Source organism: Physcomitrium patens, chromosome 18, assembly GCF_059467195.1.
Source record: "Physcomitrium patens ecotype Gransden chromosome 18, ASM5946719v1, whole genome shotgun sequence".
NCBI classification, from domain to species: Eukaryota; Viridiplantae; Streptophyta; class Bryopsida; order Funariales; family Funariaceae; genus Physcomitrium; species Physcomitrium patens.
Window position 1 is genome coordinate 14,510,247 of NC_143427.1, and position 22,415 is coordinate 14,532,661.

A 22,415-nucleotide genomic window follows, 5' to 3' on the forward strand; every position below is an offset into this window, starting at 1 on the left:
TTACAAAGTTGATATTATTTTGAATGATATTATTTCATATTGAATAAAAAAAAATCACTTAAGTGTAATTTATGAATTTTATAGCACATCTATAGATGCGATTTTGTAAATTTGTAACAACTATTGTGTTAAATGTGTGATATAAATTTGAGCTTAGTTTGATGGTTAGATCAAAATTTATTAATATTGAAGTAAATTAGGATTTTAGAAATTGGATTTTGAAGATCAATGAAGGTTTCTTAGATTATAAACAATTTGATGTTGAATTGATTTTTTTTTTTTTTTTTTTTTTTTGTATATTGATATTTGACTAAGTTCTTTTTTATATTTATGTAAATTTTAAAAACAAGTGAATGGTTTAAGAAAGAGATATTGAATCTAGAAGACATAGATTAAGTTTAAAAAAGAAGGATGGCCAACACCTGATTAGATTATAAATTATGTCCTTCAATTTATGAGCTAGATTATTTTTAATTTTTTAATTTTTTTTATTATTAAATTGAGATATAAATAATTTTAAGTAAAAATTAATAAAATTTTAACCTACTATAGTATTTACTTAGAATTTTATTTTTATTTCTTTTTTATTTCTTTTGGATTTCTATTTGAAAAATTTTAATACTATTTTTAGATTCATTTGAAATATCTTTTAGATTTGTATAAAATTATTTTTATTTAATAAATATTTTATTAATATTTTATTAAAGATTATTAAAGATTTATTTAAGATTGCTAAGGTGTTTTTAAACATCTTATATTTGATTTTTTTTTGAATTCATAAATCCAACTTTAAAGTAAGATCAAATCTTTCTATAGCCAAATGTCTTATGAATTCTTAAGCTAAATTTCATATCACTTGACATTGAAACAAAGGTTCATCAAAGCTTCAGTTTTGAGTAATAAATCTCTTGAGGTCTTTCTACTTAGGAGGTATTTTGGTTAAGTTAGTACAATATTGGAAATTGATATAAGATCCATTTGGCATTGAAAAGACTTGACAAGATGTAAGGATAAAAGTCACTCCTTACTCCAAATTACAAATTAATTTTAATTAAGAGTTGCTTATGATTGGTAGTGTGAAGTAGAAGTAATAAATAAGAATAAAAAAAGAACAACACAAAACAAGTGAAATAAGTACAATCAAGCAATTATACACTATAAAACCTAGTTATAGTCTATTCATTGGATTTTTATCTAGTAAATATATATATATATATATATATATATATATAGATATTAAATTCTATTATCTTTTTAATGAAGTACCAAAAACATAAATTCAAATTACTATGAGTGAATTATGAAGATTTAAAGATATAAATTAAATAATTAAAAAATTAAGTAAGTAAATTTTATATCATGGATAATTTTCTTAATAGATTAAAGGTTGAAGTCTCATAAAGGCTCACAAGTAGTGCATAAAGGTGTCTTAGAGAGGCCTTGAGGCTTTAGTCTTATTCTCCTACGCACATCCAAGATGCTACAGTTCTTATGGGACTTGTGCACCTTTGTTTTGACAAGGACTAAACTAAATATTGATCCTCCTATTTTCTACTAGTAGAATTCATATTTTTAAATTTTATTCTATACCATGGTGTTAAAAAATATCCAATAAGCTTAAAGACTTTACATGCTCTTCAAATCTTGCTCCATTTCTTCATAAGTAATAAAAGTAATGGCTTTCAAAGTAATAAAATTTATTTTTACCAAAGTCTTAAAAATTACTCCACAAATTCCTAAAAACCTATAATTAAATCCAAAAAATTCATATAATTTTTTTTAATACTATCATCAATTTAAAGCTATATCTTCTTTTTGAATTAATTTCTTATAATAATTTTTTTAAACTATTCTAAATTATATTTTTCTAAATAAATAATTAAAAAGATATGAAGTTTTTTTATGCTTCTTTAAACTACTAATTAAAATTTATAAATAATATATACAAAAATAAGGCTAATTTAAAAATTGGTCTTAATAACTAAATAAAAATACTTAATAACAAAAAAAAATATTAAATAAATTAAAATAATTACCTCCAAGATTTGTTAAGACTCCATTTTAATGACATTTTCTTTAATAAGATACTTATATCTTATAAACACCTTCATATTTTAATAAATAATTAAATATTTAAAAATATTCTTTAATCTGCATATTTTTTTAATTAAATAATTCAAGAGTATAATTTTAACAATTCTACTAATTAAGATCTGTTAGTGGCATAAAATCCATTATAAATTACTATGACTATGATGCTTTTTCCTAAATTTATCACCAATTCAAAAATCAATTGATATTTATTTGTAACTCATAGCTAAAATAGAGATCACTTCATTAGGCATTGAAAATTTATAAAAAATTTATAATAAATTTGTAATAATCTATTAAAGATGTATTAGTATATTATAAATTATTTGTAAATTTTTTATATTGAAAAAGATAGAATTTTTTAGGAAAGATGTATATATAGAGGTTAATGTGGGTGTTGATATAAAGTGAGGTAAATCTTTGAAGGAGATAGAATCAAGAATATATATAATTCTTCAAACATGTTTGAATGTTTGAATCTTTTGGTTTCTTATAATAATTATTTTTTTATTTATATTTTGGTATATTATTTGTGTTGCTTTGATTTTTTTCTCTTAAAAAATTTACCTTATATACTTGTATTATAATTTATCTATCAACATCTAAGTAATTAAAGTCCATATTTTTGTAAAATATAATGGTCATTCCTACATAATAATAGGTTCTTTTAATCAACAACACATACTACAATAGGTGTTAGGAATAAGATATGGGACCAAAATGATTATCTATTATGTAACTTACACAATAATATGTAATTCACTTATTAATTATAGAATCATAATCCATATTTCTATAATAAAATAAATTATGCATCAAACTACGTGACAAGTTACAATCTAAATTTTTTTTTTATTGAAACCCTTTCATATTATGATCTTTCATCCACTTGGTTCAAAGTGCATGTTTTAAAGCTAGTATTTTAGAACACTTAGCACAAATAAGATGAATAAAAAAATAATATTGGTGTCTACCATAAGTCTAAATGTATAAATAACTTTAACTACATTAGCTCTTTTCTACTAACCTTTAACTCATAGGCTCACTGAGTGAACAAATAAACACTTTATTTTGCACTAGTCTCCTTTAGAGAGTGGAGTTCATCTTTCTTACAAATAACTCTAATAGTTTATCAAAACTTGAACATTTTTTAACGTGCATAAGAGTTGGCCAACAAGGAATGTATTTCAACAAATGTAAGAAAGTGGAATGTGTCACAACAAGGAGATACATTAATAAGAAATGTACCGAAAATAAGATCAGCACAGCTTCATTCAAATTAAAATAAAATGAAATCTACTGGCAGTTACACAGACAGGGCGTCATCGTGCCAGTTAATGAAGCGTGAACTACCGGAAATTATAAAATTTAAATCAACAAACAAGTTAAACCTGCAAGATTACATGAATTTAGATCGAACAACTCGTCATACATATTACTGAAGATCATCTGATTGGTATAAAGGGACCTGCTGCTCTGCAATTGTCTGCCAGTTCCACAAGCGAGCCAACCAGCTTATTCAATGATTGATCAATGTCATTTGCACAGAGCCTCTGGCCATTACTCTTGGCCAAGATCATCGCCTGATGCACCACATTTCTGATTTCTCGCCCATTGATCATTTGACGAGACCAATTAGCGGGAGAGACCTCTGGGATGTCGTTCATGTTGACCCGGTTCAAAACCGACTCCCATATTTTCCACCGGTCAGCTGGCTTTGACTCATAATACAAAATCATAGAGATGCGAGAAAGGAAAGCCTCATCAAATGCAAAAACGCGGTTTGTTGTAAAGAAGAGCACCCCGCGATGGTAGTCAAGGTTGCGCAGGAAGATCTCAATCATGGCAGTTCGTGTCAAGTCAAAGGATGACTGTTTCTCCAGATACATGTCTGCCTCGTCTAGGAGAAGGATAGCACTCCATGTAGAAGGCACATCAAGGACGTTCACCAAATATGACTCCAGTTGTTGCGGAGTGATTCCTGGCTCACAAACACTCAAGGACCACAGCGGTGCATGCAATGATTCTGAAATTGATTCAGCAGTAAACGTCTTCCCAGTGCCAGAGGCACCATAACAGAGAATGATGCAGCCTTCGCCTTTGGAATCAACAGGGTAAAAGTGTTGAATGGGATCTTTATGCTCAGAGCTTGTTCCCGAATTTTTTGGTATGTATTCACGTACTATTTTGTGCAAAAGCTCTTTTCTGTGCCGGCATCTCTAGAGCGTCAAATGCAGAGTCGTTGAAGACAATGTCATCAAAACAACACACTCTGAAGGTACCCCACTTTTTCAGCCGAAATGATAAGCCATACACCATGGCCGGAGCATACATCCGAGTTGGATCTGTTGTAATATCTTCAAGCTCCACGTTGTTGTCACGCAATACTTCGCATGGTGATTCTGCAAATCCCATGTCATAGCTGGGGTTCATCTTTTGAAAGCTTGCCAAGTCGACCATAACTCTACCGCTGGCAACCTCCTTTTGTAGACTCGGGCAACCATTTACCATCTTCATCATGTATATGAGTCCTTTGTAATTCATGAAACGATTCCGAACCTGCATAGAGAGAGAACTAAAAGCCTCCCCCCTTTTAAGAAATTCTTTTTCAGTCATTTGTGGATCCTTTTTAAACCGTGAAGGCATCGTCTTTAGACTTTAGAATCCGCGCTCTCCATCAAACAGGCCTATACGTCCACTCGTCTGATAGGAACTCCAAGTGTTGCAGTTGTAATCCAACATCTGGATCTGTATTTGAAGAAAACGTGGCCCCTGTTGGTCGTCACCATATGTTGTTTCAGTGGCAATTCCCAAAATTTCGTCGTCAGTGATGTCACAATGATACACAACCTGTGTACCTGAGGGAAAAAATGCCCAGAGCATGTCCCATGACACGTGATGGTCCCTTTCCATAACCAAATACCTCTCCAAAACACCTTCCAACTCCTTGTCCATGAAGCGCAATAAGTGGTCGAGGTGTATGAGCAGCTGGTTTTCTCCATACTCCTCAGAACTTGGACCTGCGTTCCCTGGAAAGACTCCCTCTTGATGTCCCTTCAGTTTGATTTCCCTCAGTTTCTCACGAATATGGAAGAATTAAGAGGAATACACTTCTAAACTTCCTTCACTCACTTCATACGTGTACTTTGGGATGAAACGGACAATGATATCTATCAACGAAGGTGAGTAAATTTTGATGTAGTTTCGATGAGCCCACAGCTTTTCCTTCAAACCATAGATGACATCAAATGGTATCATCTTGGCTGTAAGATTTCCTTCTATGACATGGCCACATTTCCTCAGCCTCACTGAACCAGATTTGATTGTGAATTCTTGATAGACTTGCCACTGCCAGTCCCGGTTGATGATGGGTGTGAAGTTGGCCGGGTTAGAGTTGCCGTCTGCACTAGTGATTTGTCCGGTGCCTTGCACATTGTTGTTTTCTTAGTCATAGTTTGTGTCGTTCTCCTCTTCCATCGTAGTAATAAGTTTAAACAAGGTTTTGTCTAATTGGCATATAGTTTCAGTCAGAGAAACAAGACGTGCCACGTTCAGCTCTGAAGAAAAACCCACACTCCCTTCCAAGTTACTCGTTCTTGATTGCTCAAGCTCTCCATCAAATGATCTCATCTGTCCCTGTATGTGTCCCCTTGGATATTGCTCAAAGAGAAAGTTCCTTGTTGAACAATAGAGCGACCAGATATCGAGGCGAACATGGGCCAGTTTTGCACTGATCACATTCTCTGTACTGGAACAATGAAATTGGCATGAAATTTTAGTAATTTTTCCAAACCAATACTCATAGAATTTTGTTGAAGTATATTACATACTCTTATGGGATACAATGAAACCTACTTGGAAATGTTATGTTTTTGATTAAATGTATATTACTACTTAAAAAATTATGATCCCGAATTTTAGTATAATAGGTTCTTAGTTTGAAATCTACAAATCCCAAAGCTAAAAAATTTTATAATGTAAGATATTAAAAATAAAAGTGACTTACTTGAGATGCAACAATTGAGGCAAGATGAACACCACAAATAGTACCATCCATGCAAGATAAGACTAAGCAAGATTTGACCATTTCACCACTTGGACTCTGTCATGGAATAATTACCTTGCATAGTAGATCATCTAAGTATGCATGGTATTCTAATTTACACAACTGCAATATGATATAACACCAAATAATAATAAAGTCCATAATTGATTTATTATTTTCAACTTTCTATTACTATCTTTTTTTATTTATTTTGAAATAAATATTATTAAATTATTTTAAATATCTAAGATTAAATAAAATAAAAAGATACTAATTAATTTTCTTAATATCTCATGTTAATTCCTTTTTCACTCTTAATAATAGCTAAAGTTATAACTATGACTTGAATATAAGAACAACCAAACTTTTTAATATTTTTAAAAAATATTATAATTAAAATACCACCAAACTATAAATTATATCTAATAACTATTTAGAGTGACAAAATAATACTAAAATAAATCAAAAGAATTATCTTATTAAAAATTTGAGTTCCTTAACAAATAACTCATATGCATATTATGTATTCTATACTCATGAAATTTTCATGGTTACTTTAGGTACACTTCTTTTTAGAAATGATTAAACATAAGTCAAGATTTCTACTATTGATGAATTAGCAAAATCAAAGGATTACAAATTAAAGAATTAGATCAATTATTATTACCATATTTAAGAAAAATAACAAAGTGCTTATCTATATAATCTTATAAATAAAAATGTAGCATATATATTCTCAAATTGTTATCTTGAATTTTAATTTAGGAGCTATAAACTAAAATCTCTTGCTCATTGACAGATATGATTTTCAAAGCATGTACACCCACTTCTCCAAAATTACTAGATAGCAATTACACAAACCATGTGCATACTTCCAATTCATCTATTGTAAATCATAATAAATTAATGCAATGTTTCAAAAACCATATACATAAGTTTATATGTAATGTGAAATGGATATGTATTTATATTACTAATAAATTATATTTCATTCAAAAACTTAAACCAAAATTTGTAATTCATGCAAATTGCTTATGATTAAAAATATCTTTTAACATAATCCACTAGTTTTCATTTTAAGTTTTGATAAAGAATTAAGGGATTCTATTCTTGAGATTCACCTTTGGTCTTAAGATGGATCTTTGACATTTTCTAAGGTAAGACATTCATCCAAGGTTATTGCCTTGATAGTAAATTTTTAAAAATTTAAAATTTCTATTGGTAATTTCTTTAGCATAAAGAAATCAAACACACTATAATGACTACCAGGGCAAATGTTTTGTAGAAGTCTTCTCCTTCAATTTATTCAAATTTCCTTGTGATTCCCTTATAAGTTTGGCCTTATACTTGTGGATTTTATTGTGTGCATTTCTTTTTGTTTTGAAGATCTATTTTGCTAAGATTGGCTATAATCCTTTAGATAATTCCATCATCTTCCAAGTTTTGTTTTTGTATATTAAATTCACTTCTTCAGCTATTGCTTTTTGCCACTCCATAGCTAGTAGAATCTTCATCTTCTCTAAATTCGGCCAAGAGGATAAGGTGATCTTTGAGTCTTATCAAAGGTCATTTATTCCATACCAGATACTTTTTTTCAAGTGATAGATCTCGTGTTAGTTTACAATCGTTAGTTACTTGGTATTTTCTTCTACAATGTATTGTGTGTTTTAATTTTTAATATCTATAGTTTTGTTCAATGGCCATTGTTCCTCTTCTAAGGTTACCACTGTTTTACCAGCTCTTGCTTATATACAATTGTAGTTCGATGTACCATATGGTAGTGGTCCTAAATGTGATTTTCGGTGCGGTTGGGCTTTCGTTTGCTGGAGATGACCTTCGCTTCATGGATGGATTCACACTTCTCCAGATGAGTGGTGAGAGTGGAGAGAGAGTGCTTCGTTCATTTCCAACAGGCAATAGCCATCATGGAGACGCCACCCAAAAGACCCATTCCATATCCCTGAAAAAAAACCGGACGTGGAATTCTTCGGCACGGGCCTTTCAGCTAGCGCACTTTCTTGAGCCCCCATTGTTAAGTCTTAAGCTCCTCGACACAGGATGAACCACAAAGCCTACCTCTAAGGATGAAACTATCTGTGAACGCAAACTTTCAAAGGATTCCACTGTAACTAGGTATGATTCTTGGCCCTTTCTGGTGTGCCCAGACTTCAGCAAACGAAACGGCTTTCCACCAACTACGTTTTTTGCTGCTGCCACACCAGAAGAATAGTCCCGACCAGACAAGTCTAGGTACTACCCGGCGTCTCTTTTAGATTCCAACGTTTCTTCTCCGACTCAAATCCCAGTTGCAACACAATCCAGAGTCAGAAAGCCCTTGTAAACTTCTCTTTATGGATGAGGGGCTGTTCCGAAGCCATGGGATGTTCTGTTGTTATGATACCCTTCATTTGTGGCGCTTGATTAATCATCATTCAGAAAGATTGATAAGATCCAACCATGGACGTCATGTCCCGTAATGTGCAAGCGGCCCCTGGTTATGGAAACTCCCATGGCTCGACAAGGTTATTTCTCATAATCATGGGCTGCTCTCACATTACCTAACTATCCAAAATACATCAACGTTTGCCTATACCACAATTCCTCTTCTCCAAAATCCTACCGACTGGTATGTTTCAAGACTCGTGAAAGTAAATGCAGTTAAAGCATAACTAAACCTCCACTCGTCACACACGTACCGATAGAAACTCGCTTTCCAGGCGCCAGAAACCTCCATTCAGTCCAGCTTTGGATGCCAACTAGTTGCTCCGTCGATCGACAGTGCTACTGCACCTTGAAAAAATATATGCACCGATAAAAACTTTAGAAAGTATGTGCAAAAACTGGTTACAAAATCATCCTTGCATACGGCTGCAGGTGTTGGCCATTCACCATGAAGAGCAATTCAGAGGCAGAGTATACCTCAATTTGTGCTCGACTTACAACCATGTACGAGAAAGCGGCCATAAGCAAGGTGCACAGTCGGCTGGTGGTATACAGTGTGTGCCGACTGTTGTTGACAAAAGCGAAGGAGAAGCATCACAGGTGACAATTGGAATCTAGGCAGCTTCTGTGCAAGTTTCCTATTCCCCGAATGAAGGAGGTAAATGTGGTAGCTTTAGTCGGGATCGATTATCTGTCCACAGCCTAGCGATGCTTTTGTGGTTACTTTTCCCGGCTGCATGAACGTAAACCAGTTAAGTTTAGTAGACTCAAACTGTGAAGAAGATCATCGCTTCGCCATATCCTGCTAAATTCGTGCAAGTTTGGCAGATTAAGTCGGCTTTGGTTTTATCCTGAATGTGTTTAAAATACATGATTGTGAGCTGCAAATGTTGGAACACAATTGGTTGATCATGTCCACACCGACCAATATTATAATAGTAGAAATGGAGGCTAGGCATGGAGTTATATCGATCACATGCATCGTTTGATGAGACTGCTGTTGTAGTTGGCCATCGTGTGTGGCCCCCCCCCCCTGTCGTAGTGTATTTCCTATTATGCGGAGGCTCAAACAGGCCTTGTATTGTTGGACTGGCGTTATTGTCCTGTGTGGCTAGTACCAAACTTGTTCCTGTCGGTTAGAGAATGGATAAGTTGAAATTTAGAATAAATTATTGTTTTTACTTTTTGACCCAGAAACTAAATGTTAATATATCATGTTGGACCTTTGCTCCCTATTAATAGAGCAGGTCCAAGAGCAATGCAAACAGACTCATGCTACTATCATCGGATAGACCATCCAAACCATGGGGTTGGTTCATCATGCATGATTAGACCACACTGAGGATTCCACCTTATATTTTTGTTCGTAACACGGATCAGCCCTTTTTCCATTCATGATTTCTTCCACCTTCTCAAGAAGCATTCGACTTCATCTGGTTGTTTTCCCATTTTCTCACGAGTGATTTTCTATTAAAATTTTCAAGCTCTCCCAGACAAGATGCTACTTTTATTGTTCACAAGAATACTTCTCAGAGTCGACACATTTTTTGTGTAGATCTTGTCCATAGTCTTCCCTTAGCATGTTTGTGTAGAAAAAATTGTATTGTAAGACCAAAAGATCATTTTCTAAAAACACTGAAATATTTGAAAAACTATTCTTTTTATATTTTAAATTATACATTGCTGATTCAAAATGCGTTATCATTCCATGCGTCAATCTTGAATGTAGCATCAGGACTCCCACTCAATACCGTAAATTCAGTTCAACTAATATATCCCTTTGACCGTATGATTACCTTACAAACTCTTGGTATTAATGAAAGCTGTTCACAATCCATATGCATTGGCAAAAATAACGTATGCCGAAGATCTAAGACGTAGGACGTTAGCTGCTGACAACGCATCCGAATATAATATTGAGAACTCAGATCCACACGAGGCTCTTCCATCACTAAGACGAGCTGCAAAACTATAGGGCAAGTGTATCTGTTCCAATCAAGTCGGAAGAGTTCTTAACAAGTAGAGAGCAAGCTTCCAATCTGGAACCTCTCGTTTGATCAACCTTTGCAAAGCCGGCACAGCCTCAGCAGCCAGCATTGCTGCATGGTTCTCTTCGTCCATGCCGAGGTTGTAGAGAACAGCCAGAGCAGCTGATCTAGCCATATCCGTCCCATTTTCAAGTAAAGATACAAGAGGAAAAATACCTCCACCAGAGGCAATAGCTGCCGAGTATGCACCCACTCCTTCTGAGACCAGATCTTGCATCTCCAACACGGCTTTCTCTTGCACATCCAACTCAGACGTCTCTCCAATTTCTTCCAGTAGCTCAGGGATACGACCGTGTATTGTAATTTCTAAACCGATCGGAAGGCTCCCTTTGTCTGTGACTCGAGATTGTAATCGCCGGAGACATGGACTGACCCAGTTCTTCACGTATGAAGGACTAGTTGAAGCTTGGAGGATATTTAACAGTACAGCTGCAACTTGGTCAATGTCTATTTTGTCTACTACAGTATCATGTTTGACTAGTCCTTCCAGGAGTTTTGATGCAGCAATTATCACCATCCATGAGTCGGCATTGGACACATCACCTGAAAATGATTTATCAATTTTTTTCGTCAGATGCACGTTTGAAACGGCTTGTAGAGGGCTGTGACCATAGTAAGCGTCTCCAAAGGACGCAAAGTCTATGCAAAAATTAAGTTCAAAAATTTTCTTTTCAAAATGTGCGGACACCCTTTCAAAACAATTTAAGAATTAAAGGTCAGGATTAACATTAAAGTAAGGCTTAAAACCGTACGTTCATTTTCAGAAAGAGAATCGACAGGTTTAAGACAATGTTCTACCTTCTTGGACTTTCACGTTGAGTCGAGAAAGAAGCGCAGCTTCGACACCAACTTTTACCACAGCTTCTGCGTTTTCCCGCTCTTTAGCCAAGTTCTCGAGCACACTCGCTGCTTTTTCTGCCTGTAGTGGTGATCCTGTGGCGAGCATCGCAATCAACGGTGGAAGACCCCCTGCAGCCACAATCTTGTCTCTGGATCCATGCATTCAAAAACATTACGGCCTGTCAGAGATGACATTCAGAATAGCATTTCTAATGGAGCACATACATAAAATCCCCCACCCAACAACAGCAACACACACGCACATAGAAGGACCCTAGAAAAATATCTAAGGCCAATGTGCTGTGACAGAGAACAAAACGCTTCTATATAGCTGCAAACATTTTTGTCATCGCTGAAAGGAATCAATCCCTTGTTTATTTTGCTATTTTTCTGACTGGAAAGGTTGAATGACAACCTTGAGTCGGGTTTGCGAAAGGAAAGTTCTTGTAATATCCCTTCCGCTTCTTCTTTTGCTTCTGCACTAAAACCTTCAGAACTCACAATGTCCATCAGACCTGGAATGGCTCCATCTTGAATCTGTATGATAACCAGTGAAAACGTCACTCAAAAAGTCAAGGTTACGGATACTCCTCCGAAATATTACCAGAAACTGAAACTGTTACTGTTTTATATGTCACGATTAACGCAATGATACGTTCAAATAGGTTAATGTAGGAAACTTTTATACATTGGTTACAAACTTTTACTATAAATAAACGGATATGATGAATGGGTCAGGATGTTCAAGAGCTAACCATGGCGTCACTCCCTCCTCCTTCCTGAGAGAATCTTAGTAAAGTGCTCACCACCTGGTTCAAAAGAAAAATCAACTCAACTTATCCTTTCCAAGTTCGAAGTCAGTGGAAAATGAACCAATTTTTTTTGACTTCCTGTTTCGTGAATGTTAAATTACCCTTTCCTTGGTCGACGGCGGCGCATCGGAGGCTCTGAGAATCTCAATCAAGTCAGGCACAGCCCCATGGGCCTCGATTGCTCGCCTCACTTTCTGACTACATTTTCCACCAAGTCAAAAATAAGATAAACCAGAAGATACTATCCGATAGATCCAAAAAGAAACAACCTTCTGCTATCGTTCAAGCTCCTAAAGTATTTCACCGGTGATTAGAAATGCTTCAACCATGCCATGGTTCAGATTTTGCCTTAAATTTGCAACCCGGCAGTGCATCTGAATAAAACGAAAGCGTTTTCTCCATATTGAAAATCGGAGAATTTGAGTATCTATACCTCACCTCTTCCCCAACTTGTCAAGTGCTAGCGCTGCCGCCTCTGTAGCTGCTACATCTCCAGATCCCAGCCACTTTACTAAATGAGGAACAGCACCCGCTTTATGAAAAGCCTGTCGGTAAGCTTCGGTAATAGCAATTTCAGCAACAGACTCAGCTGCTTCCTTCGCAACATCCGGATTTTGTAGGCCCAATATCAGCACCAACCTTGCGATACCATCCCACCATGGCATGAATGTATATTTGTTTTCGTTGGAATCAGGAGACAGATCCTCCGCTTGGCCATCGTTTTTCTTTTCAATGACTCCAATACGAGCAAGGAACTGTTGTCTCACCTTGCCTTCATTCAATAACATCGTTATCTTGTCGATATCAGCTGGTCCAATCTTCAGACCCCGCAGGAGCTTATCAGCCCCAAACACGGTTGTCAAACTTGGGTTTTCAGTGAATTGGATGTCTTCAGGAATGGCAAAGGTATCTTCCATGACAGGCTTGAAGGTTCGAAAAGCACTAGCACCTATAAGGGGCACTGGCACCAATCCAGTTTCTATAATTGCCGACTTCTGGATGGGATCTTTCGCGAGTTGGAGAAGGCACTTTCGAGCTTCTTGTCGAGTAACTTTAGAGCTAGACGTCTCCTCCAAGAGTATCCTGGCCTAGCCCAAACATAAAAACAAAGATGTACCCAACTATTGATTTATCCTCTGTGCCAGAAATACGAACTAATCAGCAGTTCTCGTCAAATATCTTGACAAACAGACTGTTTCGGCTGGTTGAGAAATGAAGGCTTGCTTGAGGTATCTCATCAAATGTCTACCACTCTGATGTTAGCAATGTTACTCACTCGACGGTACCGAACAGGAATAACATTACTTTCAAAAAGAGCAAGAATCTGCACATGCAGCATTCAGATACTGGATTGGACAGAGCTACTCACCAGCCTCGGAATTACACCAGCCCTTATGAGCATTTCGTGGTTGCAGGGGCTGTATGAGAGGGTTGCTAGTACACCTATAGCTGCTTCCTTCTCCGACTCTTGATGGAAGTCCCCTGTTTGCAAGCTAACGGTGTCTTCCCCTTCTGTCTCTTTCTCTTCCTCCGAGTCCACTATGGCTAATAGTGCTGGCAGAAGCTCAAGGTCAGCAAGCTTGTTCCTTTCTCTTTCATTGAGCGAAACATTCCAAAGTACAGATAAGGCTTGTTTTCGCACCTGTGTCAAGGGGGAATTGAGTGTCTATGAGCAGCTTCTGGGAGAATAACTTTCCTAACCCAGCATTCTTCTACTCTCACATCTAGCAACGACATTATTACAGGGTACTTCTGAATCTCCACTAAGAGGGAAATATACAAAAACCACGTAAGCACCAAGAGATTAAGCTAATTCAAAACATAAATTCAAGTTGTTATACCTCGGGTGATCTTTTATGGCGGGTAAGCAAGCCTGCTATCTCTTCCAATGTCCCAGCCTCTGCGACTAAAGACCTGTCGATCAAATCAGACATCTCTTCTTTAGAGCAATGCTTTGAAAGGACAACAGAGAGTGACCTTGGCTGACACACAAATGCGCATGACCATACAGAGAAGAGAATCGAAATAAAGCTGGTTCCTCTTTGATGAAATTACGCTCAGAACAAATGCCGACTCACCTGTATTCCTCTATTGCAGAGATGTTGCGGAGCAGGCCAGCAGCTGCTTCCGCTGTTGCTTCTCTTTCAGAAGGTAGAAGGGCAACAACAAGATTCAAACAGCCCGGGAACATGACAATCTCTTTCACCTTGTCAGCTCCGGCCGCAGAATGACGCCAAAGAGCCAATACACCAGCTTCCCTGTCCTCCACAGGATTGTTAAGACTCAACATGCGAACGAAGATGGACACATAACCTTCTTCAATTTCGAGACCGGATTGATATCCCGAAGTCTTATCATGAACTTGTTCATAATCTCCAAAATCACTAGAGGGATCACTTCCAATGTTGACATTTATACCCTGCGCCGACATAGCATGCTGCAGGTTAATTTCTAATTGTCTTTCTCTACAGTCGATGCCATAGAAACATGAAAGGCTTCTCGTTACTGTTAGCTTCCATAGGTGATAAAAAAAAACTAGACGAAAATGACAAAAAACTTCTAATGTATTAGGCACACAAGGAATACATTCCAAGGATCAAAATTTCATCTACTCAGCCCACGTTACAGAATAATAACGGGATATCATTCAATTTTGAGGAACAGCATGTAAATACAACGATCTTACCATGCGATGCAGTGTATCGTCCGAAGGAAATGGCAATTTGTCCCAGGAGAAATCCTCTGCTTCGCTTCCATCACCACTTTCCTGAGTAGCTTGTGATACTATCTTGACAAGTCTAGCCCCACATGAGTTGCGACGAAAAATCCGTAGAACCTGAGGCAATTCATGATGCGTTCTCCTTCGAACATTTGAAACCTTGGATTGCGTTGCACAAGCTGGAAGCTGAACGTTCAGAGAGTCACCAGAAATGCTAAGTATCCTCAAGGTTCCACTCAGATTACTGGACATCATGCAGGAAATCGTCATCCTGAACTGCGACATGCCGAGAAAGAAAGGTTTGAGTGGCAAATGTTTTCCTTCACATGCGCATTATCTTTGATGCAAAACCCAAAATACAGAAGCTCGCCTACTCAAGCGTGCTAAGTTCGAGCAATTCCCCAATCAAAAAAAACGATCAACTGAGATCAAAGCTCCAATACATGACCAAATTCAAGTAGTTGCAATGCAATATCAGCAGCAAAGGCTGAAGCAAAAGAAGCATCTAGCTTCGAACCATTGCCCGAGACGTGGCATAGCCCAAGGAATCCGACAAACAGCTTCAAACCTCCCGAAAGAAGAAAAGCGCAAATCTAATGAAAGCTGCTGCCCTACGGCACGAATTTGTGCGGCTAATGCCATCAAACCCTCCGCATTGATCCGTCGACATACCAGCAACGCGGCACATTCTCTGCTGAACCAGAGCCTAGTGAACTCCACCACAAAGAAACCCTTGCAATTGCTGCAATTAGCACGCAGCACCTCAATGCCTGGAAGTAAGGGAGCACAACAGCAGCGGAGTTCATCCACAACGCACTTACTCTGGGGCATTCCAGCGTTGGAAAGAGTGCTGTGGCTGCGACGGATGAGCGCTTACGCCGCCATAGCTGAGGATTACAAGCGCACCCAACAACGATTCCAGACATTGCAAAAAAAAACACGATTGGAATCCCAAAAGATGATTAGAAGTTTATATAAAGTTTTACATTTTGGTAAACGTGTTCTTTGCGGAAGGGTTCTGGGTTGCCAGATAACGCTAACTTGGCATGATTTTCTGGACTATCCTGTCGCTGCTGCTTTAGTCTGACATCAGATCGCCAGAAGGGGGGATGAATTGTAACTATCTGGATTTGAGCTACCGGTGAGATTTTTGACATGCTCTTGCTATGTGATATCAAGTTCAGGATCCTACGCAGGGCGTCACCTTTGCGAATGCACCAGGTCGGCGGACAGGGCCAAGGAGAGAAAGCAGCTACTAGTGGACCTCTTAAAAAGATTAGAATGCTTGAAGGGGTAAACTGTGGCTAAAGCATCCATAACTCTGTATGATTTTCCATCCCCGAGGAGTTTGTCAATCTTGAGTATTCTGGGTCTGTTTTAAGGGCGCAGAAAACACAGTGACAGGGGAGGTGGAGCCTAGAATCATAGTAATATACCTGAAAAAGCCTTGCTAGCTCGTGGGCTAGTGAGATGGGTTAATGTTACATGAGTGTTAAGTGTCTTGATCGTTGATATGTATTGATAAGTGATAGCAATCTAGTGTTTTATTCTTATTTAATTAGTTCACTTTGTTGTGTATGATTTGTAAGGGGTATAAGGGGTTCATCATGGATGATAATATTAATATCACTGAAACCATGAGATAAGATAGTGTAATTACATGTATTTGGATTTAGATGAAGCTGTAGATGCGGCTCTAAGATTCATGAGTGGATTTGGAATCAAAAGTATGAAGTATTAAATAAAGTATTATATTTTGGATTGAACATCCAAAATGTTGTACCCTAAACGTAACAGCATAAACTATTACATTTTGGATGTTCAACCTAAACCAGATTTAATCCCATCCTCACCTCTACTCATTGTGTAAAATATTAACCTCCCGCAACGTCTTCGCTGTTGTCCAAAATCTCGCAGACTGATATTCTACTTGACGCGACCCACTCTCACAGGACAGCAAGGTTAAACGTCAAAAATGAGCTAAGATAAAAACAAGAACATGGGAATCGATTATAAGTGTCTATTCTCTAGAGCTGAAAGAAGGCATTAAACGGCAACCAATAACTGACTGGCACTAGCGTACATCCTGAAGACTCAGGCATGTTCGATAACTCTACAGGAGTAAGTTCAAAACTAGGAAGAAACATAGATTAACCCATGAAACATTACTGTATGTACCTTTCATGTAAAATTGAATAATAAGTTAAACAAAATCATAGATACTATTGGGAGATGTGAACACTTATATTCAAAAAAGTGAGGTGCTGGCTTCCTCTACAATCCCATCCCAAAGGGGCAATAACACGCCCAAAGCAAGTAGTAACGCTAACGAGAGGCCTACTTTCCTAACAGTACCAACTTCAGTGACATCATTTAAGCAGGGTTTCTCTTGATCTCTCTGCAAAAACACGTTGCACCATTCCGTATTCAGCATGACGACATTTACAAAGATCTGCACTACGGTGATCATATCGCCATAATAATTAACACTTAAAACCAAAAAAACTGAAGAGGATTTCACGTCGTGAGACTTTTATAATTATATCATGCACTTCAATAATTATATCATGCACTTCGATAGAACTAGAGAAAAAGGGAATAAATATAAATATTCACTTTACCTGAAGAATAAGTATATATAAACCCCACGGCAATGACAGATCTCCTCCAAGCTGAAAGCACATACAAATCTGAGGGTTAATTTCATCGTAATAAGAGATAACGGATACGCTTGGGATTCATTTCAGATATCATTACTTCGTTTACGCGTTGAAATTCAATGATGCAGGAATTCCAAATGAAACAAGGGACGTACCAATCCAAGACCGAGCAGCAAATAGGAAAAGAAGCCAGAAATTCTTAAAGGCATTTTTCCAAATGCGGCCTGCATGGCTCAAAAAGGTTCGATTAGAGAGCAGAAATCAAGAGATGAAGACCACTCTGAGAATTCCTTCAAATCCTTCCTAAATGTGGAGGAGCACTTAGATTTTAAAAAGAAATAAGAAAATAAGCAAAAGCACAGCTCTTCATAGGGTTTCTTCTTTAAAAGAGGGGAAATGGGTTCAAAAGAGAAACAAATATCATGCATTTAAAGCGGAACACTAGGCACCTGAAGGTTTATAAGCATTTAAATCAACGAAATGACAGGTATGTCTTGACCGTAATGCCTATTGTATTTACAAATTAAATATTCAGTCTTTGCGACTAATAGATCAAACAGCAGGAAATAAATTCTTCAGTCAAATCCGTGAGCTCTTTCAGCTACACGTACAAGATTCTCACCTGCATAGCACGCCCGCCGTCAAGGGATCCTACTGGCAACAAATTGAAGGTGGTCGTAGTCAACCCACACCTGCAACCCAACATCCATCAACGAGCAAGAATAGAAAACTATCAGATCGTGCTTGCTCCGATGAAAAAACCTAACTCAAAAAGCGAGAGTCAAAGCTATTTCCGGAACATGAATCAAAAAAAAAGTACTGTGTGGACACCAAAGAGCTTAAAAGACAACCGTGTTCTTACCAGCCCGCGATTACCAGTGGATGAATGGGAACTACTGCAGCACGCATGGCACTGCAACCAATCGGTCAAATTGTAGAAACAGTTAATACATAAGACTGTAGAAGCTGCAAAACGATCGAAAAAAGATGGGCTAACGAAACGAATAAAATGTGAACATCAATTAAAGACGGCCATCCTGAGAGTGCAAGCTATATATCTGCATGTCACATCAATGAAGAGGCTCACTTGTCGCCCAGGACTGCTCGGGTAGCAGATCCCAATAGAAGAGAACCTCGAAACAACACGCTGGGCACCTGTACAAGCTCATCAGTGGCCTCAGAGCCCACCGATAACCATAGTCCTACACTCAACATTGAAAGCGACAGAAGTCCCCCTGCCAAAGGGCCTGCTAAAGAGATGTCGAATTTTGCCATCCTGTCGGGCAATATAGATTTGAACTGCAAAAATGGTTTGTTAAGATTAGATCCAATTAACACCTAAAAAGGAGACTCCTGCTGGAGAACTGAACAACTTGTACATTGAATGCTTTATTCTTTCCTCTGACAGGATTTCCTTATATAATGTAATTGCCAAGTATGGGTGTTTCAGGAAGAAACTAAGCAGTAAACATAAGAAATTCGTAGAATTATTTGAAAAGTTACAGACATTGAATCCTCGTATTCAGACATTTGTCAAAATGAGAAGGAGGACAGATATATTGATAAAGAAAAAGAAATATATAAATATATTCTTGATTTAACTATAAAAGAATATTCCAACAAGATTATTTTATAGAATCTTCCAACAAGATTATTTTATAGAATCTTCCAACAAGATTTTGGTTTGTTGAGATATCTTAAGACTGAGAAAATGGTGCAAATTTATTCATTCGTCATGGAAATAGCCGAGTGAGGAATATGTTTCAAAAAGAGAGAAACATACCTGAGTGATTGCACCAAAACTGCCTAAGGTGATATTGGGAACAAAATAGGGAATGCTCAGCTTCACTCTTCTGGGTGCTGCTGCTAGCCAGTGTCCCACCTCCTGAAATTTCAAGCACCACCATATGTTTTATTTGATGCCGCAAGAAGAAATCGCTGTGATTGCTCAAGTAACCACCTTAAGATATAAGTATTGTTACTGATTACAAAAAATGGAAAAAGAAGAAGATGTAGAAGAATTACATCAATAAATAAATAAATATCTTTAATTTACACATCAAACATTGAAAACTGAAGGATGGCTTAGACAAACTTAATAGAAACAGTAAACACCGTCTAGCATTCAACTTATCCACCATGCAATGAACAGAATGTGTCGGGAGATATCATCAACAGATTAAGAAAACTTGCAAACTAGCTGTTAACCAGATGAATATAAACATGCTAGCTTGCCAAAAATACCATCTATCATGATAGTTCAGCTCCAGGACACACAGAGGGACAAAATCTGCAACAGAGATCTAAACCCTAGACTTGGCCATGTGACCTTGAAATGTGAGAGAATGGGCCGAGAGTTCCACATACATGGAAGAGCTGAACCCCAAAAACTCCATATGCGAGAGGAAGCGCAGAGTCTACAAATGGAACCAATAGCTGAAAATCGGGAGGTTCTATCGAATCTGGATTCGAGAAGTATTGCAAGACATCTGGTGGAAGCTTCGATATCTGCAGAATTCACCAGTTCATCAAAGGTCACCAAGTATGGCAGTATTTCTAAGGTGATTGCCTTCACAATTCTACAATAAGTCAAACTCCAATACATTGGACAACTGAACATAACTTATACATCCAGCTTGCCTTTACAAGGACCACTCATCCGCGTCACCATAAACTAAACCTGAAACATGCACATGCCTACATTCAAACTTATTAGCAACCAGGTACTTGCCTGCGATGAAATACCAAGCTCAAGGCAGGAACCTGCAGTGAGAGCGAACAATGTCACAGCTACAACGTACTGCCAGAATGAGGTCGCGCCTGGATCTGAGACCTCTTTCCTGAGCAAGACAAAGCTAACCCTGGGTCCACCTCTGGGATCTTGTTGCTCAGCATTTGGTTCCTCCACCATGAACAGATCATACTTTGAGTCAAACAACTCCCGCACGCCATTGCTCAATTTTGCAAAAACTTCCTCTCGATTCCCTCTCAGATTTCCTAGAAGAAGCACGCCTTGGCCTAAATTTCCAAAAGGCTCTTGCCCAGTCACCCAATATGTTGTGTAGCCACACAACTTCTCCTTAAAAAGTTTCACGTCTTCTGGATCTACTTTCTCAAGGCCAGAGAGCTCCAGTAATTTGAAGGCATCAAGTTGCGCGCCATCTTTTTTGGGCACGTCATCTGCCTGCGACCAACTTATTTCAGAAATTTACTCCTATGTCCATATCAGAATACTTAACACGAACCAAAACCAGAAAAGTTCACGAATCATGCCATTCAAACCATTCACTCTAAGCACAGTGTTGAAAAGGAGCTTAATGTTAAGAAAAGCAGTGCATGTTAGGCAATGGGCAGCTCCCTTTCTCAGTCTGGAGCTCCAGACAATGAATTCAGACAAAACACATAGCATAGAACAACTTCATCACTTTCACATCAATACTAGGAGCCGTAGTAAAGGAGGACAATCATAGCACACGCAGTGAGAGAGTTGCTAGAAATTCAGATGAAAATATGGAAAAAGCTACACGATCAGAACGAATACGAAATGCAAAATTGGTGCACTTACTGGAGATGTTGAAGGAGAAGAAGACGAATCAGAGGAGTTGGGATCTTTCTCTGACTCCTCCGTCGTAGCAGAGGAGGAGTTTCCGCCCCCTTTCTCCCCTCCTCCGTCCTCCGTTGATTTGGGAACCCTAATTCCATGCCGTCTTCCACCCCCGCTCCTCAAGCCAAATCTGAGCTTACATAGTGCGCCATTGGTCGAGCTACAGTGGCAATTGGCGAAGGAATTTGAGTTCGTATTCGTTGCAGCAATACTACATCTTCTTTGAGAGACTTTTCCATGGAATTCAGGCTCTAAGAAACTAACAGGATATCTAGCAGTAACAGGAAGGGATCCCACATGTAGCAGGGGATGGAAGCAAAGGTGAGGAATGTTATTAATTCGCCGCACAAGATTACCTCTTGCGAGAGAGGAAGCAGTCCCTATGCTTGTCATTTGAATTCTGCCCAATTCACTTTACACAACCTCCTCTCTTCCAAACGCCGCAACAAACCAAAATCAATCACCAGGACACAAGCGAAGCTGGTCACGTAGCAGCTTGCTCAGCTTCTTCTCAAACCCACACCCCAAGAATCGCAAACCAATGCCAGCGGTAATTAGAAATCACTAGAGCTCAATGGGAGATTCACTACCAGTGCAGCATTGGTTCACGGCATTCGCTCCACGCACTGGAAGGAAGGCAACTAAACTAGCAATAGTGAACGAAACACGCAGGCAACCAAATTGTGATGAAATTGAGGTGCAAGAGGAAGCGAGAAGAGTGGTCAAGGGAAAAAGAGAGGATAGCCTTTCAAGTGGTTTACACTATACAAACAAAACCCTGGAAAAAGTGTTCCGCTGTATTACTTTTACTGGGTGCTGCTAGGCCATGACGCCCATCCTGTTCTCACCTCGCCACCATTTCCACCACCACTGCCATTGTGGAGGGACTTGTGGCCAGCACACGCATAATCAGTCTCCTCTAAACTATTTTTCCCCACTTCGAGTTATATTTTAATCACAGAGCTCCGACTCATGGGGCGAATCTGGAAGGATTCAAGAAGGAATTTATGGGATAAAATAAAAATATTTCAACTAGTCTAACACTTATCATTGGCATTGCGGCGCAAGAACCTGCGGTACGTTTCTCGAGGAATATCTGTACAAATGGCGCATGTCGACCTTTTGAGATTAAGACTGCGAATGCATTAAAGAGA

At 37.9% G+C, this 22,415-nt stretch overlaps 3 protein-coding genes across 7 annotated transcripts; all 3 read right to left on the reverse strand.

Annotated features, from left to right (window-relative positions):
- Window positions 1-3,536: 3,536 nt before the first annotated feature.
- LOC112295227 (uncharacterized) lies at window positions 3,537-4,602 on the reverse strand. The gene is made up of 2 exons (XM_024546512.2): window positions 4,275-4,602; window positions 3,537-4,189 (listed from the first exon to the last, which is right to left on the reverse strand). Exons 1-2 carry the CDS (start codon window positions 4,600-4,602, stop codon window positions 3,537-3,539), a joined length of 981 nt encoding a protein of 326 aa, XP_024402280.1.
- Window positions 4,603-10,370: 5,768 nt separating this feature from the next.
- On the reverse strand, window positions 10,371-16,335 carry LOC112295228 (uncharacterized). 4 transcript variants are annotated; one of them, XM_090244360.1, is made up of 11 exons: window positions 15,819-16,335; window positions 14,965-15,273; window positions 14,357-14,697; window positions 14,120-14,192; window positions 13,648-13,920; window positions 12,717-13,366; window positions 12,380-12,476; window positions 12,222-12,275; window positions 11,882-12,003; window positions 11,425-11,615; window positions 10,371-11,169 (listed from the first exon to the last, which is right to left on the reverse strand). In XM_090244360.1, the coding sequence occupies exons 1-11, from the start codon at window positions 15,921-15,923 to the stop codon at window positions 10,574-10,576; spliced, it is 2,811 nt and encodes a 936-aa protein (XP_090100486.1). In that variant the 5' UTR covers window positions 15,924-16,335; the 3' UTR covers window positions 10,371-10,573. The 4 variants fall into 4 exon arrangements, with proteins under 4 accessions (XP_090100486.1, XP_090100485.1, XP_024402281.1 ...); XM_090244359.1 differs by having other exon boundaries at window positions 15,984-16,249; XM_024546513.3 differs by having other exon boundaries at window positions 15,670-15,953.
- An 812-nt stretch (window positions 16,336-17,147) lies between these two features.
- Window positions 17,148-21,913, reverse strand: LOC112295172 (putative zinc metalloprotease EGY1, chloroplastic). 2 transcript variants are annotated; one of them, XM_073540670.2, is made up of 11 exons: window positions 21,618-21,913; window positions 21,223-21,421; window positions 20,389-20,841; window positions 20,025-20,165; window positions 19,441-19,542; window positions 18,745-18,956; window positions 18,520-18,570; window positions 18,280-18,349; window positions 17,813-17,881; window positions 17,619-17,669; window positions 17,148-17,395 (listed from the first exon to the last, which is right to left on the reverse strand). In XM_073540670.2, the coding sequence occupies exons 3-11, from the start codon at window positions 20,566-20,568 to the stop codon at window positions 17,246-17,248; spliced, it is 1,026 nt and encodes a 341-aa protein (XP_073396771.2). In that variant the 5' UTR covers window positions 20,569-20,841; window positions 21,223-21,421; window positions 21,618-21,913; the 3' UTR covers window positions 17,148-17,245. The 2 variants fall into 2 exon arrangements, with proteins under 2 accessions (XP_073396771.2, XP_090100489.1); XM_090244363.1 differs by having other exon boundaries at window positions 21,223-21,913.
- Window positions 21,914-22,415: the final 502 nt, after the last annotated feature.